Source organism: Amphibalanus amphitrite, unplaced genomic scaffold, assembly GCF_019059575.1.
Source record: "Amphibalanus amphitrite isolate SeventyFive unplaced genomic scaffold, NRLGWU_Aamphi_draft 000210F_arrow, whole genome shotgun sequence".
NCBI classification, from domain to species: domain Eukaryota; kingdom Metazoa; phylum Arthropoda; class Thecostraca; order Balanomorpha; family Balanidae; genus Amphibalanus; species Amphibalanus amphitrite.
Genome location: NW_024881705.1, coordinates 769,535 through 786,178, shown reverse-complemented (window position 1 = coordinate 786,178; position 16,644 = coordinate 769,535). Strand labels below are relative to the sequence as shown.

The 16,644-nt window shown below is 50.2% G+C and overlaps 2 protein-coding genes across 7 annotated transcripts in view; one reads left to right on the top strand and one right to left on the bottom strand.

Moving 5' to 3' along the window:
- The window catches only part of LOC122385160, a 43,870-nt gene extending 39,343 nt beyond the window's left edge, over window positions 1–4,527 (top strand). For both annotated transcript variants that reach the window (XM_043373233.1, XM_043373232.1), the window contains exon 7: window positions 1,096–4,527. In XM_043373233.1, coding sequence (XP_043229168.1) covers window positions 1,096–1,758 — 663 coding nt within the window. In that variant the 3' untranslated portion in view covers window positions 1,759–4,527. The remainder of the gene's footprint in view (window positions 1–1,095) is intronic.
- A 6,213-nt stretch (window positions 4,528–10,740) lies between these two features.
- Window positions 10,741–16,644, bottom strand: part of LOC122385141 (dnaJ homolog subfamily B member 6-like) — a 50,452-nt gene continuing 44,548 nt past the window's right edge. For all 5 annotated transcript variants that reach the window (XM_043373186.1, XM_043373183.1, XM_043373184.1 and 2 more), the window contains one exon: window positions 10,741–11,973. In XM_043373186.1, the coding sequence (XP_043229121.1) occupies window positions 11,871–11,973 (103 nt within the window). In that variant the 3' untranslated portion in view covers window positions 10,741–11,870. The remainder of the gene's footprint in view (window positions 11,974–16,644) is intronic.

Below are 16,644 nucleotides of genomic sequence, written 5' to 3'. Positions count from 1 at the left end.
CCGACTGGTATATGGGCTGAATGTCATGCGGTAGTGTGTGGCGTGTGTATGTGTGTATGTGTGTTTTCATTAATTAACTGTATGGTGGTCCACATGAGATCCTCGTGACATTTGTCCCTTTGGGGTCTGCGTGTTTGGCTGATAAGGCACATGCTCGGCACATGCTATGTTGTGTGCACTCTACAATAGAAGGTTGTATATATTCCTAGGTGCGGGATCATATCTATGATCAGTTGATGTGTTCTGGCCAGTCCGCCCCTATATATTCTGCTTAAGCGTATGCTTATTTACGTGCAAGTTTTGATTAGAGTTCATATGTATAATATTCCAACTTTGAAGTAATTTTAACGAAGACTGGCACGTGTGGATAACACTTTGCGGTAGAGATCATTAATCAGAATAGGCTCATATTCCTACCGCTGAATAAAAAGGAAACAACCAGTGCATCTGCTATTCTTGGTTTCGGGTTTCCACCATTACAGTCCACTACACCAGTACCGTCCGTCCCACTAGCCGTGACAGCGAGATCCGGGAGATTTAGCACGGACTAAGGAGTCTTATCTCGCCTCAACTGAAATGGAGCTGCTGCTCTCACTCGATAAATGAATATTCATATTAGAGGCGGCAGCGTCACAGAGTCGAGCACTAAGAACGCGGCATTCTTTTAAAATAAACTAAGAGGCGAGAGCTGAGTTCCGCTCCCTGTTGCTCTTATACCATCACCACCGGTCGTCTTTTAGGCGTATCTCGATAGCAGACATGCATCGCAGGATGACGTTGACTGGCGGATTATAGTGGTAACCTTTCGCTGATGAGTGTCGGCAACTGACCAGTGACCCTTTAACTGCCGACCAATGGTCACAGGACCACTGGACCACTGACCTCCGGCTGCTGACCATCCCATCACTGACCTGCGCCCCACCCTTCTGTCCCAGTCGCTGGCCGCTGACTGCGCTCCTCTTTCTGCCCTCTAGCCGCAGACCCGTGCCTCTCCGTGTGTCTCCGGTCTTTAACTACCGGGGTGCTGACGCCTGACTGCGTCCCCCCCTCTGCGCCCCCAGCCGCTGACCTGCGTCCCTCCCTCTGCGCCCCCAGCCGTTGCTGCAGACCTCGTTTGACCGGCACTGCTCGCTGGACCGGCGGCTGGCTCCATACGGCCGCCGCTGCTCCTCCCTGTCCGCCTACCTGAGCACCGAGCCCAGGATGATCCGCAACAACAGCGACCCGGCGCCTCCACACCCTCCGGGTCAGCCCCGGCCGGGCGGTTACCGCAGCAGCATGCAGGAGCTCCGCCGGGAGACCGCTCACTACGGACCCGACCTGGGGCCGGCGGTCGGCCGACCGGCCCGGCCCGCGCAGGACTCACCGGTGGCCGTGGCGGTGGTGCAGGGGGCGGCAGAGACCAGCGGAGTGTCCCGGGTGAGCCCGGCGCCGCCACCGGCGGGCGTTGGACGGGGGAGTCCCACCGTCGCGAGGAGAGAGACAGGGAGAGAGGTGGGACTGACCAGGGGTCGTAGTGTGGTGGCGGAGGAGGGCAGACTCGCCGGGGAGGCCGGCGGCAGGCGCGCGGAGCCCAGTAGAGCACTGGAGCGGCCCCGGGAGCTACTGCTGAATCTTGAGAGGGATGGTCACCCGGCCGAGACCGGCACCGCGCCAGGAAAGGCGTCGGAGCCGGACAGACGACAGAAGCTCACCAAACCGTTCCGCCTGACCTGTCGGGAGACGGAGACCGAACCAGCTCGGGATTCAGAGGTATGACGTCAGACCCACGACCGACGTCACCAGACTGTGTGGCGTCATTCGGCCGTGTCACGTTACACGTTATGACCTGCCACTAATTAACACGACGTGCCACCGGTGAGATTCCGAACCCGGTAGCAATCCAGAAGCCTCAGCGTCCTGGTGGAACGTCATCAATTCGGGGCGCACTCCGCGGCCCGCCCGGGTCTGATCACGACGGCGCCACAAGATGCGGGCTCGGGGCGTCTCTCAGAAGGCTTCCCGGCCGCCGGCGCCGACAGCGTCCGCTGTCGATAGTCCGGTGATTACCTGCTGCAACCGTACCGCGGCCCCTTCTCGGGAGCGGAAGGGGAGGGGGAGGGGTAGCTGCGGACAGGTGGCTCGGCGACGGACTCTGTTGAGCTGGGTTGAAACTGAGCTGAGCTAGCTGAGTAGTGAGTTGAGATGGACTGAAATGATGTGGAAAAGGGTTAAGTGAGGCCGTAACCGAGCTTCGAGAAGCTGAGTTGGTGCTGGACTCAGTTGAGTTGTGCTGAACTGCAGATGGAAGTCTCTGCAAAACTTTGAGCAGCACAAGGACCGGGCTTCACTGCCGTGGTAATTGTGGAGAGGGTCGACCTTTTGACGCGCCAGTTATTTGGCAAGTGCTGACATGCGTGCAGGTGCTGCGGGAAATGTGACGAACTTCTTCGCCATTGGAGATGTTCAAAGACGATTATCAGTGTCCATTTTGAACGCTACAATGCGACTTGTTTAGAAGGACGCACGTACTGTCAGTGTCGACAATGGATTGATCTCAATTTGTGATCAGCGAGAGTCTATGTGCGGAGCATAAGTGAACGAGTGATTCCGGTGAGATGTTTTGTAAGTGCGGTGCCCGTATCGATCAGTGAATTTGACCACCTCCCTCATGCCACCTCCCACGGTACGATTATCACTCCTATGTGCCGCAGTGCAGTGACGTCCTGCGGCACAGTCTGCCTCTGCAGTGACTCTGAGCGCTAGTCCCGACTCAAAACCCACCGTGACCTCCCCCGGTCCGCCGCGGACACATTTTCCGACCACACCACCGGCCCTGACCACGATCGTGGTCGCCGCCGCGGCCAGATGGCCCGCCGCGTCCGTCCTGATTAGGGCTGCGCACATTGGCCCCAAACAGATACCAGACGGTCGGCGGGTCGGACGGCGGAGGGCCGGTCGTATTTCGGCGGCAATAGGTCACAGTAACGACAGTAAACGCCCGTGTGAAGGTCAAACGGCTCCCGTTACCACCCCTGGGCCCCGGTCTATCGTCTGACTCAGGTCGGCAGGATCAGCGATCGAGGTAAATCGATCCTAAATCCGCCGTCAGTGAGCTGTATCGGTCCAACGCACTACAGTCCGCCGCTAATTCACCGTTACAAAGCCATCTTCTTTCCAAAGTCCCACCGTTTCAAATCCATCGTCCGTAATCCACTGCAAGGTCCGCCACTACAATTCCATTGCCGGTCAAACGTCGCCGTGTCGGGCAATCCATCGCCCGGCGCCATTTAGGGCTATTAAATTTACACAGCACGTGTTGACACAACCGTGCGAGACGACCTGACGCGAACTGTAATATCGTGCACGCGTGTGACGTGATCTTTACAGTTCGGACACGAAACGTTACCGGCTATTTATGGTTTGTGTTTCCGTCATAATTCTCGTTTTAATGAAGTGTTTTACTGAGAAGGATGTTTGCGTTAGCTATCCATTGTGTACAGTGCACACAATCATAAGGGAAGTGTCCTTCCATTAAGCCATCAACTGCGGCATTAACCATGTTTTGCGGTATTGATTAAAAGCTTCCGAAATTTCGGTAGCATATCAGAAAAGGTGAAGACATCTGCAGAATTTATGTAAAATGACATGATCTCAAATGGTTGCTCCTGCATCTGAGAACAATGCATGAATGCTGACCCTATCATATCGACCTTGTGCCGATAAACGCGAATGTGTAGACAAGTGCTAGCATTTATTCACTCGATGTATATACCATATCACATATCTCGGCAGCTGGCACTCTTGTCTCGAATTTAAGCCCCTCTGTTCTAGCGTAGACCGCCTAGAACAGCAGATCATGCGCCCACACCCTCGTGTAACTCCCATATTGTGTGATCTACGCGGGCACTGTGGCTGTGCTGAGCGACTTGTCCGAGCCTGGCGCGGCGCTGTGCGGCGTGCGATGGCGCGGTCCGACGTGAAGTGGCGCGGTGCGACGTGTAACGGTGCGTGTCGTCTGCCGGTCACCTGGCTATCGTGGTGTGACACCACCGTCTGGGAATGAGTTATCGATTGTTGGACGGAGAGTCACTGTTTGCAGACGGTCATAGCGGCCGTCATTGCCGACAATTGAGACGGGAGAGACGAGAGACAGAAAGACCAGATACGAGAGACGGAGGAGACGGAGACACAAATCTGAGAGAATGAGACAAACGATGGGAGACGAAGAGACGGAGAGACGGAGGAATGGGAGACTGTTGGGCTGAGACAGAAGATGAGAGGCAAAGAGACTTAGAGACGTATACAGACGCGACCGGAGACGGGTGTCTGGTGAGAGAAGTAAAGACGAGAGACGGAGAGACGGAGAGACAAGGAAACGAGAGAGGTATAGATGACAGACGAAAAATGAGCGTCGGTAGACGAGGTGTGAGTGAGACGGTATTGTGAATAACTGTTGTCTACTTTCGTATCCACCGAAACGCGTCAAATAATCAAACCGTATTGCGCATGTTTTTCAAACGCGCGAAATACAGATTGCTTAAACAATCGCGCATGTTGTGCGGGGAACGATTAGTAATGAATGTGAGTGGACTGTGGAAGAGCGCCAGATGGTATGGCATGCCTCTTTACGTTATTGTTTTCTTTCGAAAGTATCATTGAAAGGAACATGTTTTCTTTGATGTGTTTATCTTGATAGGGCGAGTCAGCAGATGGCAACAAGACCTCTTTCGGACATGCCTCGTCATCACTTCTTGACAGCTGGCGCGGGATACTGTCGCGTCGCCGGCTTGAGAATTTTCAGTCTCTATGGCCACGAGGTGTCTTTTCTCGCACGTGTCATTGATCGGCACTTCAGACGAGTAGGAGCCGTGCCAATCGACTTCGATCTCTCTCTGTCTAACATTCTGCAGACAGCTTTAATTCACTAACTTTGAACAGAAACCTGAGCAGTTTGCCCCAGGGAGCTTGGCTTTCTGACGATTGCTTCAGAATAGACCTGAGGATCGAACGGCGGGTGAAGATTGTTTTCGGTGTCCTTATATAGACCAAGAGCGAAAAGTGAAGCTCTGCTCCGGGGCTCTCTTATGCCAAGTTCTGAATCTGAACTAGGCATTATTGATGGATGGTTGCAAATTTCTGTTCCGTTCTGTCTCGCGCTAAAACTCTCCGGTCACTTGAAGGCACTGGTCAATATAAAAAAGTTGTCATTGATATTGAATCGGTATTGAATGCTTTTGGGTTCCATAAAGTGATGGCTTATCCCAGCAGCTGATCAACCAAGGCAGTCAAGTCTTTCAAAGTTCAAAGGCATACCGACTCCCAACACTTTTTGTGCTCTTTTTAGAATCGCACACATCAGTCAGCCGGACGGCCGTAGGCTATTAACCCGAGTACGAGCATTTCAATCCCAATAAGCAGCTTTCTGAGCTGCCAGGAATGCTGGTCCCATACTGGGAACATCAATTAATTATTCCCAGCCCACTTCATTTCCCGAAAACGTGCTGGTCTAGCTACAGTGACAGATCAAATTTTACAATTATGTTAATGAGGAATCCTTGGTTAGGGGCAGGCGTTTCGTTCAGCCCAGCCAACCTGCAGGCGCCTATACATAAGAAACGTTCACGGGAACATTCCAACAGTTAAATGTTTTTCACTTGCCCCAGTCTCACTTTTGACTCTACACAGTTTAAACCACGGACTATGGCTAGTGGCAAGTGTGAGAAAACGAGGAAAGTGGGGTGATTAAAAGTGGATATATTCCGAGAAGTGACATTCACACTCTATCTGTTTAATTGTCCGCGTTCCAGCGCTACAAAAATGTAGCATAGGTATATGGCGTACTGCGACGCTCAACATTGACTTTTGTGTAAAGGCTTACGCCATCAAGCCCCTGAGCTAAGTTCCTCTGCGATTACAGAAAGTCACAATCTCATGGCGTCCTGAATCGGTCGAATCTTCCATACCATTGGAATTTGAAGCAGCCTTCCCTGTTCTTTTCGGATCTGACCTCTCCACTTGGTCCTGGTTCAATTCTCGAAATGAAAATAAAAGTCACAAGTCGACCATGAAGTGTAGTTTAGGGCCCTCAGCGCTGCGCAGGAAACGCCATTATAGGTTATTTTGGCACACCTGAGCTCGGACGACATTTTCCAACGGCTTTGAGGGAATCGGCTAGATGTCAATTATGCATGTAAGGTTTCTTATCATTCCCAAGCTACCAAATATATTTTAATAAAAGATAAGCGGAAATTGGTACGTTTACCGGAAATGATTATTCGTTAAAAAAACTGCAAGAAACATTTAGCATTACTGGCGTTGTTCAACTAGCTCAGCACCCAGATTACCGTCCCGACTTCGTCCCACCCCTGCTTACATAACTAAATACTTCATAGCCACGGAACTAAACCACTAACCAGCCCAAGCATCAGCGTCCAACTCAGTCCTACCAGACAGTTAAAACACCAGCTCACAAATGTCTGAGATTCCAGCCCCGACACCGGCTCAGTGTTCAGGCCAGTGTCAGTCCACCGAGGCTGCGGACGGACCAACCCCGGCACTACATCAGCAGGCGGTCGGCGCCACTGACCCGCAGTGTCAGCGTGCCAGCGTGGCAGTCGTCCGCGCCGTCACGGACCGGCCGTCACGCCATCCAGCCGTGATGTCCGTGTCACGGCCCGTCACATTGTTCAGGGAAGGCTGTGACATCAATGTGACGGAGTGACGCAGCTGAACAACGCATACCGCGGCCGCAAGACAGGATCCGAGAGACAGGAAATGATAGCGAAGAGTGCTTGTATAGCTGACGCTAGATGGCAGTAGTAGTCGGCGCCTGAAGTGGTATGCTGTGCCGCACGACTCCTACTCCGCTCAACCGATACTCAGTACTCACTCAGCCAGAGCTACGGAAAGCGATCTTTCTTACCAAATGCGTATTGATAGGTAACTGTTAAACTGGTCAGATAGGCACTTAAGTCAATTATAGTTCGTTTTTTTCAAAAGGACTCTGGCTCCAAGTATGTTTTTCGAAAAAGCACGCGTTTTAGCGAGCAAAACGAGCAAAAACTGAACTTGAGAAACTCGAACGTCGCCTTATTTTAACATGTGAATTATTCCAGATAATTTCCATATGTGCGTTTTGGAACCAGATTTTAGAACAGTGGTGACGTCATGCTGTCGAACTTGTTTTGCAATATAGCGTATAACTATCATGGATGAAACCGCTTACTCGATTATAACCTCGGCAACAGTGAAAAACGAAGTTTCCCCCCAAATTTGTCGAAACTTTGTCCCATCGTACGGACATTGAGTGCCTGCTGCCACCAGTGACGTCATCATAGTATGCTAATTTTTCAAGACACAATTTCCAGGTACTTACCGTGCACAATTTGAAATCGAATATTTTTTCGGTAAGAAATTCTTGGCCAGACGCTGAAGCTGCCAAAACTCACGTGAGAGCTTCGATAAGGAACTTGGAGCCAGCGTCCTTTTGAAAAAAAAACGAACTATAATGTGCTGAGTTTTTGCTTCACTAAAATACTTATGGTGAAATAATGGAAGAGGCAAAGCCAGATGATGCTCACTCGCCAATCGACTCGCCGCCGGCCCTCTCAGGACGGTGTTCCAGTCCAGCCCACTGTCCGCAGCGCGGTGCAAAGATCGGCCTGCACGCACTGACCGGACCGGCCGTCGATAATCAATGAGCCCTATTGGACGGACGTGCCGCCCATTAGATCCACGGACAAATATAAGCACACAAGCTAACAACAGCTCGGCGGCGCCCGGTATGTCAGGCACGCCGCCCAGGCAGGTGAATGTGCCTCCGTGAGGATAGGTGATTGGAAGGATTTGTTACGGGACAAAAAGGGGAATTTTTACCTACGAAACATCCCTAGGTGATGCACCTAATGATCGGGTTCAATTGCTATTGACGTTGAAATAATGGACATAAATGTCGAAGCGATAACAGTGGAGCAAGGTGGTTCAGTTTGAAGAAATATTTCATCTCAAACTTTTGCACAGTCCATTTCAAGGATAAGGAAATAGGACCAAGACAGATATCTAAAGCAACTTCGTGACCACCGACCATTTAATTTTACGTGAAAGCTAAGCTTCTGTCAGTTTGTGAATCAATCAAACTTCAATACCTATCTTATTGACGTTTGCCTAATCGAGCATAACTATGTATATACGAGTAGGTAAGTATACTGAAAAGGCATACATCCGGCATTACATAATGTATAGTTAATAGTTAGTTACCCCATTTTACCAATTCTCATATCCGCTGAATGTCTTATCACACCAGCACACGTACCTAACGATAACAATTTCCTATTTTACCGACATTCGAACTTATGTGCATGCACGTTTACTGAATTAGCCTTCGACACAACTAAGTTCATGAATAGCTAAAACGTTCCTTTGCATGGCGAAGTCCATTCTTAGCTCGCAGTCTGACAAACATTTCACGACAGCCTCTGTTGTGCGGTGAGTTATGACAAATGGCATTCGTGTCAATACAGACCAAGGTCAGTCAGTCAATATCGGCCGAAGTAGATATGGTTGGCTTTATTGTGTGGCTGTGCCTTAAACATTTTGAAGGTTAGGTACTGAAATAAAAACCAGTAAAAAAGTTATCACTTTCAGGTGATCAATCGTTTAAACATGAGAATGTTGTTTTCATTAGGTAGTGAGAGTTATTGCCGACACATGCATATTGATATGTGAACATTATACGACAAAGCAAAAATTCATTACTCGTCCCTGTTCACATGGACGAGGGTAAAACAAACCCCTTGTGCAGCACCGACAGACAGTTGGTTCCACGTACCGCCATAATGTAATGGCCGGACCGCCAGCCCTTCCAGCCGGCTGCCATACAATGGGCCACTGTCAGAGGGTCAGAGAGGTCAGTATTTGACGTCTCGAGCGGCAGGTTCTCATTGCAGACCCGCCGTCTTTGTCTGCACATTCCCCGCTCGGGTCACGACACACGGACTCATGTCCAGCAGCACCGCCCACATATTGGCTATATTTGACCCGCTCCTGTTGCCCCCTAATGCGTCATCAACGGTTAACCATTGAGCCGAGTGGTATCGTGTCCTGTGGCACAACTTGGCAGCTTAGCAGTCTGAGCCGCTTTACGGCAACAGCCTCTTAGTCGTGCTGTGTTGAGGACGTATTATGAGTCGAGTCGTCGGCGAATTAGGAGTGTCTTGGAAACGGGTGAGCTGCTGACAAGTGCGCATATTGTAGGCTGAACAGTGGACGGGCAGCTCATGATTCCTGAATAGTCGTGTCGTGTCATGTCGATAAGGTTAACTTAGCCTCTATTGATGATTAGATTACTCCTATGCGCGGGAGTGTGCAGGACCGCAGGGGGACCTGGAGTTGCCCGACTATAGGAGGCAGAGCATTACAAAATAAGTCACTTGCAATGGGAATTCTCACCAAACTAGACTACATGGTTAATGTTTCAAGTCGTCGTGTGTCACTTCACGCATGGCGCAATTGAAAACTCAAAACAAACACCAAAGCTTATGCAGCACCGTCGCTGTCACTCAAACCGGTCAGTCAGTACCGCACACCGACCCTCGCCGGACCGGAAGAAGGCCCTTCCGTTTACGCCACCGTAAGCTCTCTATTTTCAGGGGAGAATGTTTAGCGTCGGATTTAGGCTCATGACCTCACGGAAACGTCCTATTTCTTGGCCGCGTGAACAGCACCTGGCGGCTGAAGTGTGACGAGCTCCTTACCATGACACGAACCGAGCGCAAATGTTTGATGTTCTCGATCGATACACACAGGGGTCGTATGGATTTTCCATGGCTGATAGCGCCCGTACTCATTCGGCATTGCAGACTGATGACATGCGGGTCACAATTTCCAGGGAGCCCTCTGTGAAGTTGCGTGATCACGCGATTCGACGGGATGATGCCTGGGCATGAAATGTCAGAGTTGCTCGTCTTCATCAGTAGTAGTTATCGCTCTGGGTATGGTCAACAAGGCGGGCTATGTAGCTCTCTGTGTTGTTACGCGGGAGTCAGAATCTCATCATGTTTATACTGTCGGTACTCGGTGTAACATGAAGCCCTAGGGCATAAGCAGCATGAACCATATCCCGTTATTAGGTCGCCTACATGCTGCTAAATTTCACTGCCACGAACATAGCTGCGGTACGAGCAGAGCCTGTCTCGGATATACAGGAAATGGCTGAGCTGGTTAAGGGCAATCCGAACAGATGGTGACAGCATGCCAACACTGTGTCCTGAGCAGCGGAGAACGCCGAATTACGACGGAGTTGATGTGGGACCGGTAATGAGTAATTTAGTTAAATTACAATATTTTTAATGCCATCATATACACTGTATATGATTATACAGACACCAAATACCGTCAAAGTGGCGCTCGTTGCCTATGCCTCAGTCGCAATCAAAAGAACAGAAAATCTGAAATAGCCCGTCGGTCACCTCTCTGTGCGTTTTCAGCCCTCACAAGCCTTCGAACTTCCCTTCGAACCAGCTTACGCGGTAAGCGGTGTCCGCCGGTCCGCGGACCGACCCCCCCCCCTTCCCCAGCACCGGAGCCCATCGGTCGGTCGCCGCGTCCGTCCCCAGGTGGCCCCGCTCCCACACCGTTCCCTGACCGGCCGACAGTCGCTGCCAGTCCAACCCTCCCGCTTTTAGTAGTCGGCGGCAGCCGGAGAGCCCACCCATCTCCGGTCCGGACGTCAGATGTCAACTCCCACGGCTCAACACGCCACGCTGCGAGAGACGGCTGTTTATTAATTCCGCTGGAACTAAACCTGAACGCGATCGGTCAAACGCAAAATCGCTTTGGACTGGACGGCCAACCGCCGGAGAGCGCTACACTGAGATAACTGGGACCGCAGACCGGCCACGGTAACACGCAGACGGTCTGACGTCATCACATTGGTGACGTCACACACATACACACACAGACGGGTCGCAGCGACAATGAAAGCTCGGAATACCACCTCTCTGGCCCGAGGCTGGCCGGCTCTTTCCGAGCCGTCGTCTCGGAGTCACAACACGCAGTATTCAGTCCGCACAGCTCAGCCGCCGCGACCTCTCAACACAGAACAAACAACTCCTCGGCGTGTCACATCCGAGCCGTGACGTCACAATATCCAACACGTCATACATACGTTCACATGACGTCACACACGTAACGTATCGAACCGCACGGGTTCGCCTTTATTGAAGTTCAATGTGTCTCGGTGCTGGGTTCGCCACACACTCTGAAGTTGGTCCGTCACGAGGTTCCTTCTGGCAGTACCATCCCTGACGGTAGTTCGCCCCCTCCGGCCCTCACATGAGAGCAACTCCGACCATCCGGGAGATCCACTCACTTTGGAGCGTTTGAGCCACTCCGATCGCCTTACCAAGTCTGAGCGAGGCGACACCGCTTCTTCGGTCAGCTTTGTGACCATACAGCCATCGTCTCGGATGCGATGGCAAGTTAGTTGAGTCCTAGTTTCATCGCCTATACCGTTCACTGGTCATCGGCGCCTTGAGAATCACGTCGTGGGGTAACGTCCAATGGTTCCTGCAGACATGGTAATAAACGGCGTATGACGTCACATATTTGTCAGTGATGTCACACAACACGAGTCACGGACCGGATCCTTCCAGATCAGCAGTCCGCTGCGGCCGTGCGTCCTCATCCATCGACCCGCCGACTTCTCTCCATCTCAGCCAACCTTCCAGCGCACCGAGGTCCTCACTGAGTTACGCCAGTACGGCAGCTCCCTCGAGCCAGGCCGTGGCGGGCCGGAGTAGGGCTGGATGCAGTCGAGCCAGGTCATGTCGCGTGACCGGTGACAAAGTCCGTCATATATCCTAGACGCGTGCGTCGCGCGGCGGCGGCTCCTACCGCGAGTAGGCCAACTGCTGTGGCACGCCGTTCACTATGTGCTGCTTCAGCACGTCGTTCTCGTAGGTGTCGACCGTTTCCCGGCCGTTCTCATACACCCTGTGGGAAGAAAGAGAGGAGAATCAGCGAGAGGGATAGAGGGAGTTAATGAGGCATACAAGTGCGTGGTAGTGGAAGGGAAGGGTGAATGCATGAAAAGGAGGGACGAATAGGGTTAATCGAGTCTGCTTCCATTCTACTTGCCGGAAGAGGAAGAAACAGCGCATGTAAGACTCCGAGACAGCCTATTGTAGGCAGAGGATAGACGTCAAAGGGAAGAATACGAATCACGGCAGTTTTGTTCCGCCTCGCGGCCACGCTGACAGAGAGGATAGGCTCCCTTTGTGCGTGGTCGCTCTGGCGGGTGGGGAAGGAGCGACACGGCGGCGGGCGACAGGTGCGGCAGGCAGAGTCCGTGGGTCAATACACACACGGCACACACGTCCCACACCCACTCACCACAGTACACACACATACATACAAACATACACACACCTCACATGGGAAGCAGACGGGGAGCCGAGTGAAAGTCAGAGCAAAGAAATTGAAAATAGAAGAGCTTATGACTGCTTAAGGAATGAAAAGGCACAAATGAAGAGTAGTCGTGTTTACATAGGGTTCCCTTAATCTTCCCCTATTTCTCCCCTATTTTCAGATCGAATTTTAGGCATCATAGCGCTCACGTGTAACGTTGCTATGGACGCTATTGTTGTTAGAAGCATACTAAGCATCGTTTATGCTGTAAACAATATAAATATTATTTGATATTATATTATATTATCAAATATTATTTGATACTCGAAATTCAACAATTCATATTTTAAATATGGTGATGAAATTGACCAGTAACATGGCAGTAAGATGTATTTTTAAATAACAAAATGAGGCCGAAATATAGAACGAGCTTTCGTCTTACGACATCATCGGGTTCTGGCTTAGCCGAGGCCCGGCACATATCAACGCCCGGCACATATCAACCAATCAATTCAGCAATAATTCATATTTTGAAGTAATTTTATCCTGCCCTCCAATTCCCTCTTTAAGCGACAAATAGGGGAGGATTTGGTAGCGTAGCGCCTTTCCAAAAGCTGCTACGCTACCATATCCAGTGGTTCTCAAACTATCACATCACAAAAGCGGCGTGCTGATTGGCCGGCAGTTCCGAATCGTCCGACTGGTGGTCCCCGACTCGACAAGCGCACGTGCGCCGACTGAGGATTTTTAAGTGGCATTAACCAGTGCTGCCAGATTTGGAGGATTTCCGCAAATCTGGAGGATTTTGAACTCTATTTGCGGACAAATTTCGCTTTTGGAGGATTTTTGATTCTGGAGGAAAATCTGGAGGATTTGTCGCCCGATTATTATACCTATGTATTATTCAATTTCATAAATATAACACATTGATGACTAAAAAGGCATTTTCCTGCCCAGCGTCACCCTACCCGTTAGGATATATCACGTCCTTTATCACCGTGAGACTGCAGAATGTCTCAGTCTGTAGCTATATCTACGAGGGCACCAAACTACTGGCGGATCTAAGGAGGACATTTGGGGCAAATGCCTCCGGCCCCCCTTTAGCGCCCGAAATCGACGAAAATTTTCGTGTTTCTAAGGATAAAACGAAAACTGAACAACTTTTATTAGAAAAAGTATCTTTTAAACTGCACACAGCACAGTAGAGCGAAAGGATTCGAAATCCGATGAGTTTTTAGAATTTGGTGAAACTTTTTTGGGGGTATAGCCCCCCGCAGCGTCCAAGACAGCCTTTCTATATCTACCAATAGGATTTGGAGGAATCTGGAGGATTTTTGTAACTGATTTGGAGGATTACAGCTTTCCTCATCTGGCAGCACTGGCATTAACGCATAAACGGCAGAAAGTCAAGGCGGTCAAGGCGGAAATTTGACAGGTGCGGTGTTCTGATATTGCCGTGGATGTGATTACACCTACTTGAATAATAGCTCAGCCGTTTAAAGTATGTTAAATGCCAGATAGTTTTCTGATTTTTCTTGCTTTGAGCTTTCATGTGCTATCACTTTTACCTCAGTGTCTAGCAGGGGCGCGGGAACTTCTTTCCGACTGGGGGGGCACACCATAATAGAGATCAACCTAGGGTACCCCCAAATCTAGTTTTCTCACCGGTTTTAGGCCACTTATTTTTCACCCCTCGGCTTTTTCAACAAAAAAAGAAAACATTTGCAAAAAAAGTGTGGTATTCCGTCTCAAAGCTGTGGGGGCACCGCCCCCACGGCCCCAGAGTTGGGGGGGCAAGCTGCCCCCACTGCCCCCCCGGCTCCCGCGCCTATGGTGTCTAGTCTGGAAGCTATTTGGGAGAGCCCTAAAGGTAAGTAAAAATTGCAAACTGCTTCTAGAATGACTTAGTTGCGCCATATTTGTAGTGAAGCGAGGTAAAGGAGACAGAGGATTCCTTTATAAGGGACATTTAAGAGACAAATAGGGGAAGATTAAGGGAACCCTATGTAAACACGGTTAATGCTGGCTTGTAAAAGCCAGTAAAATCCTTACAACAATGTAATCAGTGAACTCATAAACGGAAAGGAAACAACAAAGCACTAAAGGCAAAAGGAGGATAAAAGGAGAAAGAGAAAAGGAGCTCCATTAACACCAGTAAGTACCGGTTTCTGAGTACGAACGATGCCTTTCACAGCTAGCCATAGGCCATCGAACCCTAGTGAATACGTGGCGCCGCGAGCCACATTACATTATGAACAATGCATCGTCCGAAATGGGCCGCCGACAGTTGTCACCGCGGTAAAGTTCAGGCCGCCACCGTTCCAGGAACTCTCATGGGCCTGTCGTCGGCTCCGAGCGCGCTTGTTACGATACCAACAGGCAGATGCATCAAAGGCCACGCAGCACTCATCTTTTATTGCAGACCAACGACAACGCTCGATTAGCGGCCTTCAGAACGGGGCCGGCAGCGCGCCCTCCTTGAGGCTGCCGGCGCCCGCAGCGGTGCAGGCTTTAATAACTCATCAGGTAGCACATTAGGGCCTGTTCCAGCGCCTCCAGTAGAAATTCTTGACTGGAGGCTCTACCAGAGGTTTCACTGGAGGCGCTGGAACGCAATCTGGAGATTTCTGGAGATTGGCATCACATATACCAAAATAATGACAATTGCTCTCTCTTGAAACGCAAAATTTGTTTTCAATTTTATTTAGAAACATTAACAAAATTATAGCAATGTAATTTTCTTTACATTCAAGTTGTAAAATAATCAGTCAAAAGTCCTTTGTTTACATTCGTGATTGTCACATGTGCGCCATAATTGTAGACCAGAGCCTCCAGAGAAATTTGGACCTCCCAACTCTCTGGATGCTACTGGAGGTTTCTGGAGCTTTGGCGAGAGCTTTCTGGAGCTTTCTGGAGGCGCTGGAACGCTCTCTGGAGGATTCTAGAGCTTTCTGGAGCTTTCTGGAGGTTTCTGGAGGCGCTGGAACAGGCCCATAATCTTTGAAGGGGACTGCGCTATCCCCAAAACAACCGCCCGGCACATATCAACCAATCAATTCAGCAATATTCACCGGTCTGTCCAATCATAATGGAAAACGACGCCAAATGTCAAAAGGAATGATTACGGAGCCATCAACTGATACCGGATCTCGATTATCTAGCAGGAGACAGATAATATCGCAACAGCAGCTTCTAAAGGTCACCATGTATGACATTTCATTACTGATTGTCTCAGAGGCATATAGGTACAGTTTTAGCAACAACGTATAGCAATCTATCATTAGTGGCTTCTGAAATGAGTTTTTTTTTTTATAAATCGGTTGTTTGCGTCTGCGGGCTTACGAAACTGATCCCCCAACTAATTCCGCTGACATTACAGATTGTTGGCAATATCAAAGTACCTTATCTGTTGATCGCTTGCGGTCATCTCAGGTACCCAGAAAGGTCATCATTAGAGTAATGCGCCGCAGTTAGAATATTATTTGCTGTTCGCCATTTACCATAAAACAGTCTTAGGCTTACTTGGGCGATTAGTAATAGTTCAGGAAAAATAATAAGGCACCAAGCTATGAAAATAGGACACCTGCCAATCTCCTTCTCTTTCCCAGCTCTGCCCTCTTCCCTCTCCTGCCTCCGAGTCGCTACCCGTCCATGTCAGATCCATCAACGTGTCATCACTGAAGAGGATTTGTAGATACCTGAATGTTCTACAAACTAGGTGATGTCGCTTTGGCAGTTTCAATTTTACCAGCGCAGATTACTATCAATAAAACACAGCTTCCTATACTATACCGGCGGGCAATCCACAGGCGCTACTTTTCTATCCAGCCTTTTCGTTGTCAATGTCGCCACTGTCGCCTGCAGTTACCTCTGCTACCACGCCTTCCGCCGCCTCCACCTCAGTCCGCCACCACCGTTTGTTGGGCCTGTGTTTGTGGACCAAATTCCGGCACGGCGAACAACGCGAACAACGCGCTACCAGCGACCAGCCCGGCCGTAAATTGACGCTCTTTTTCGGGACGACCGACTCGGAAATGTTTTATGGGTCTGGACAAGGCAGGGCAGTGGAAAATGTGGGGCCCAAACAGTGTACGGCACGCCAATAGTGGAAGAGGCATACTTGAAAAATGACGGTGCGTTAACTCTTGATGACCGGTAGTATTGAACTGATGGATGACAGTGATACTGTAGGTTCTGAACCTAGAGACGATGGATATAAACAGGAACTGTCGGACGAGCATTGGTTACGTAAGGTGA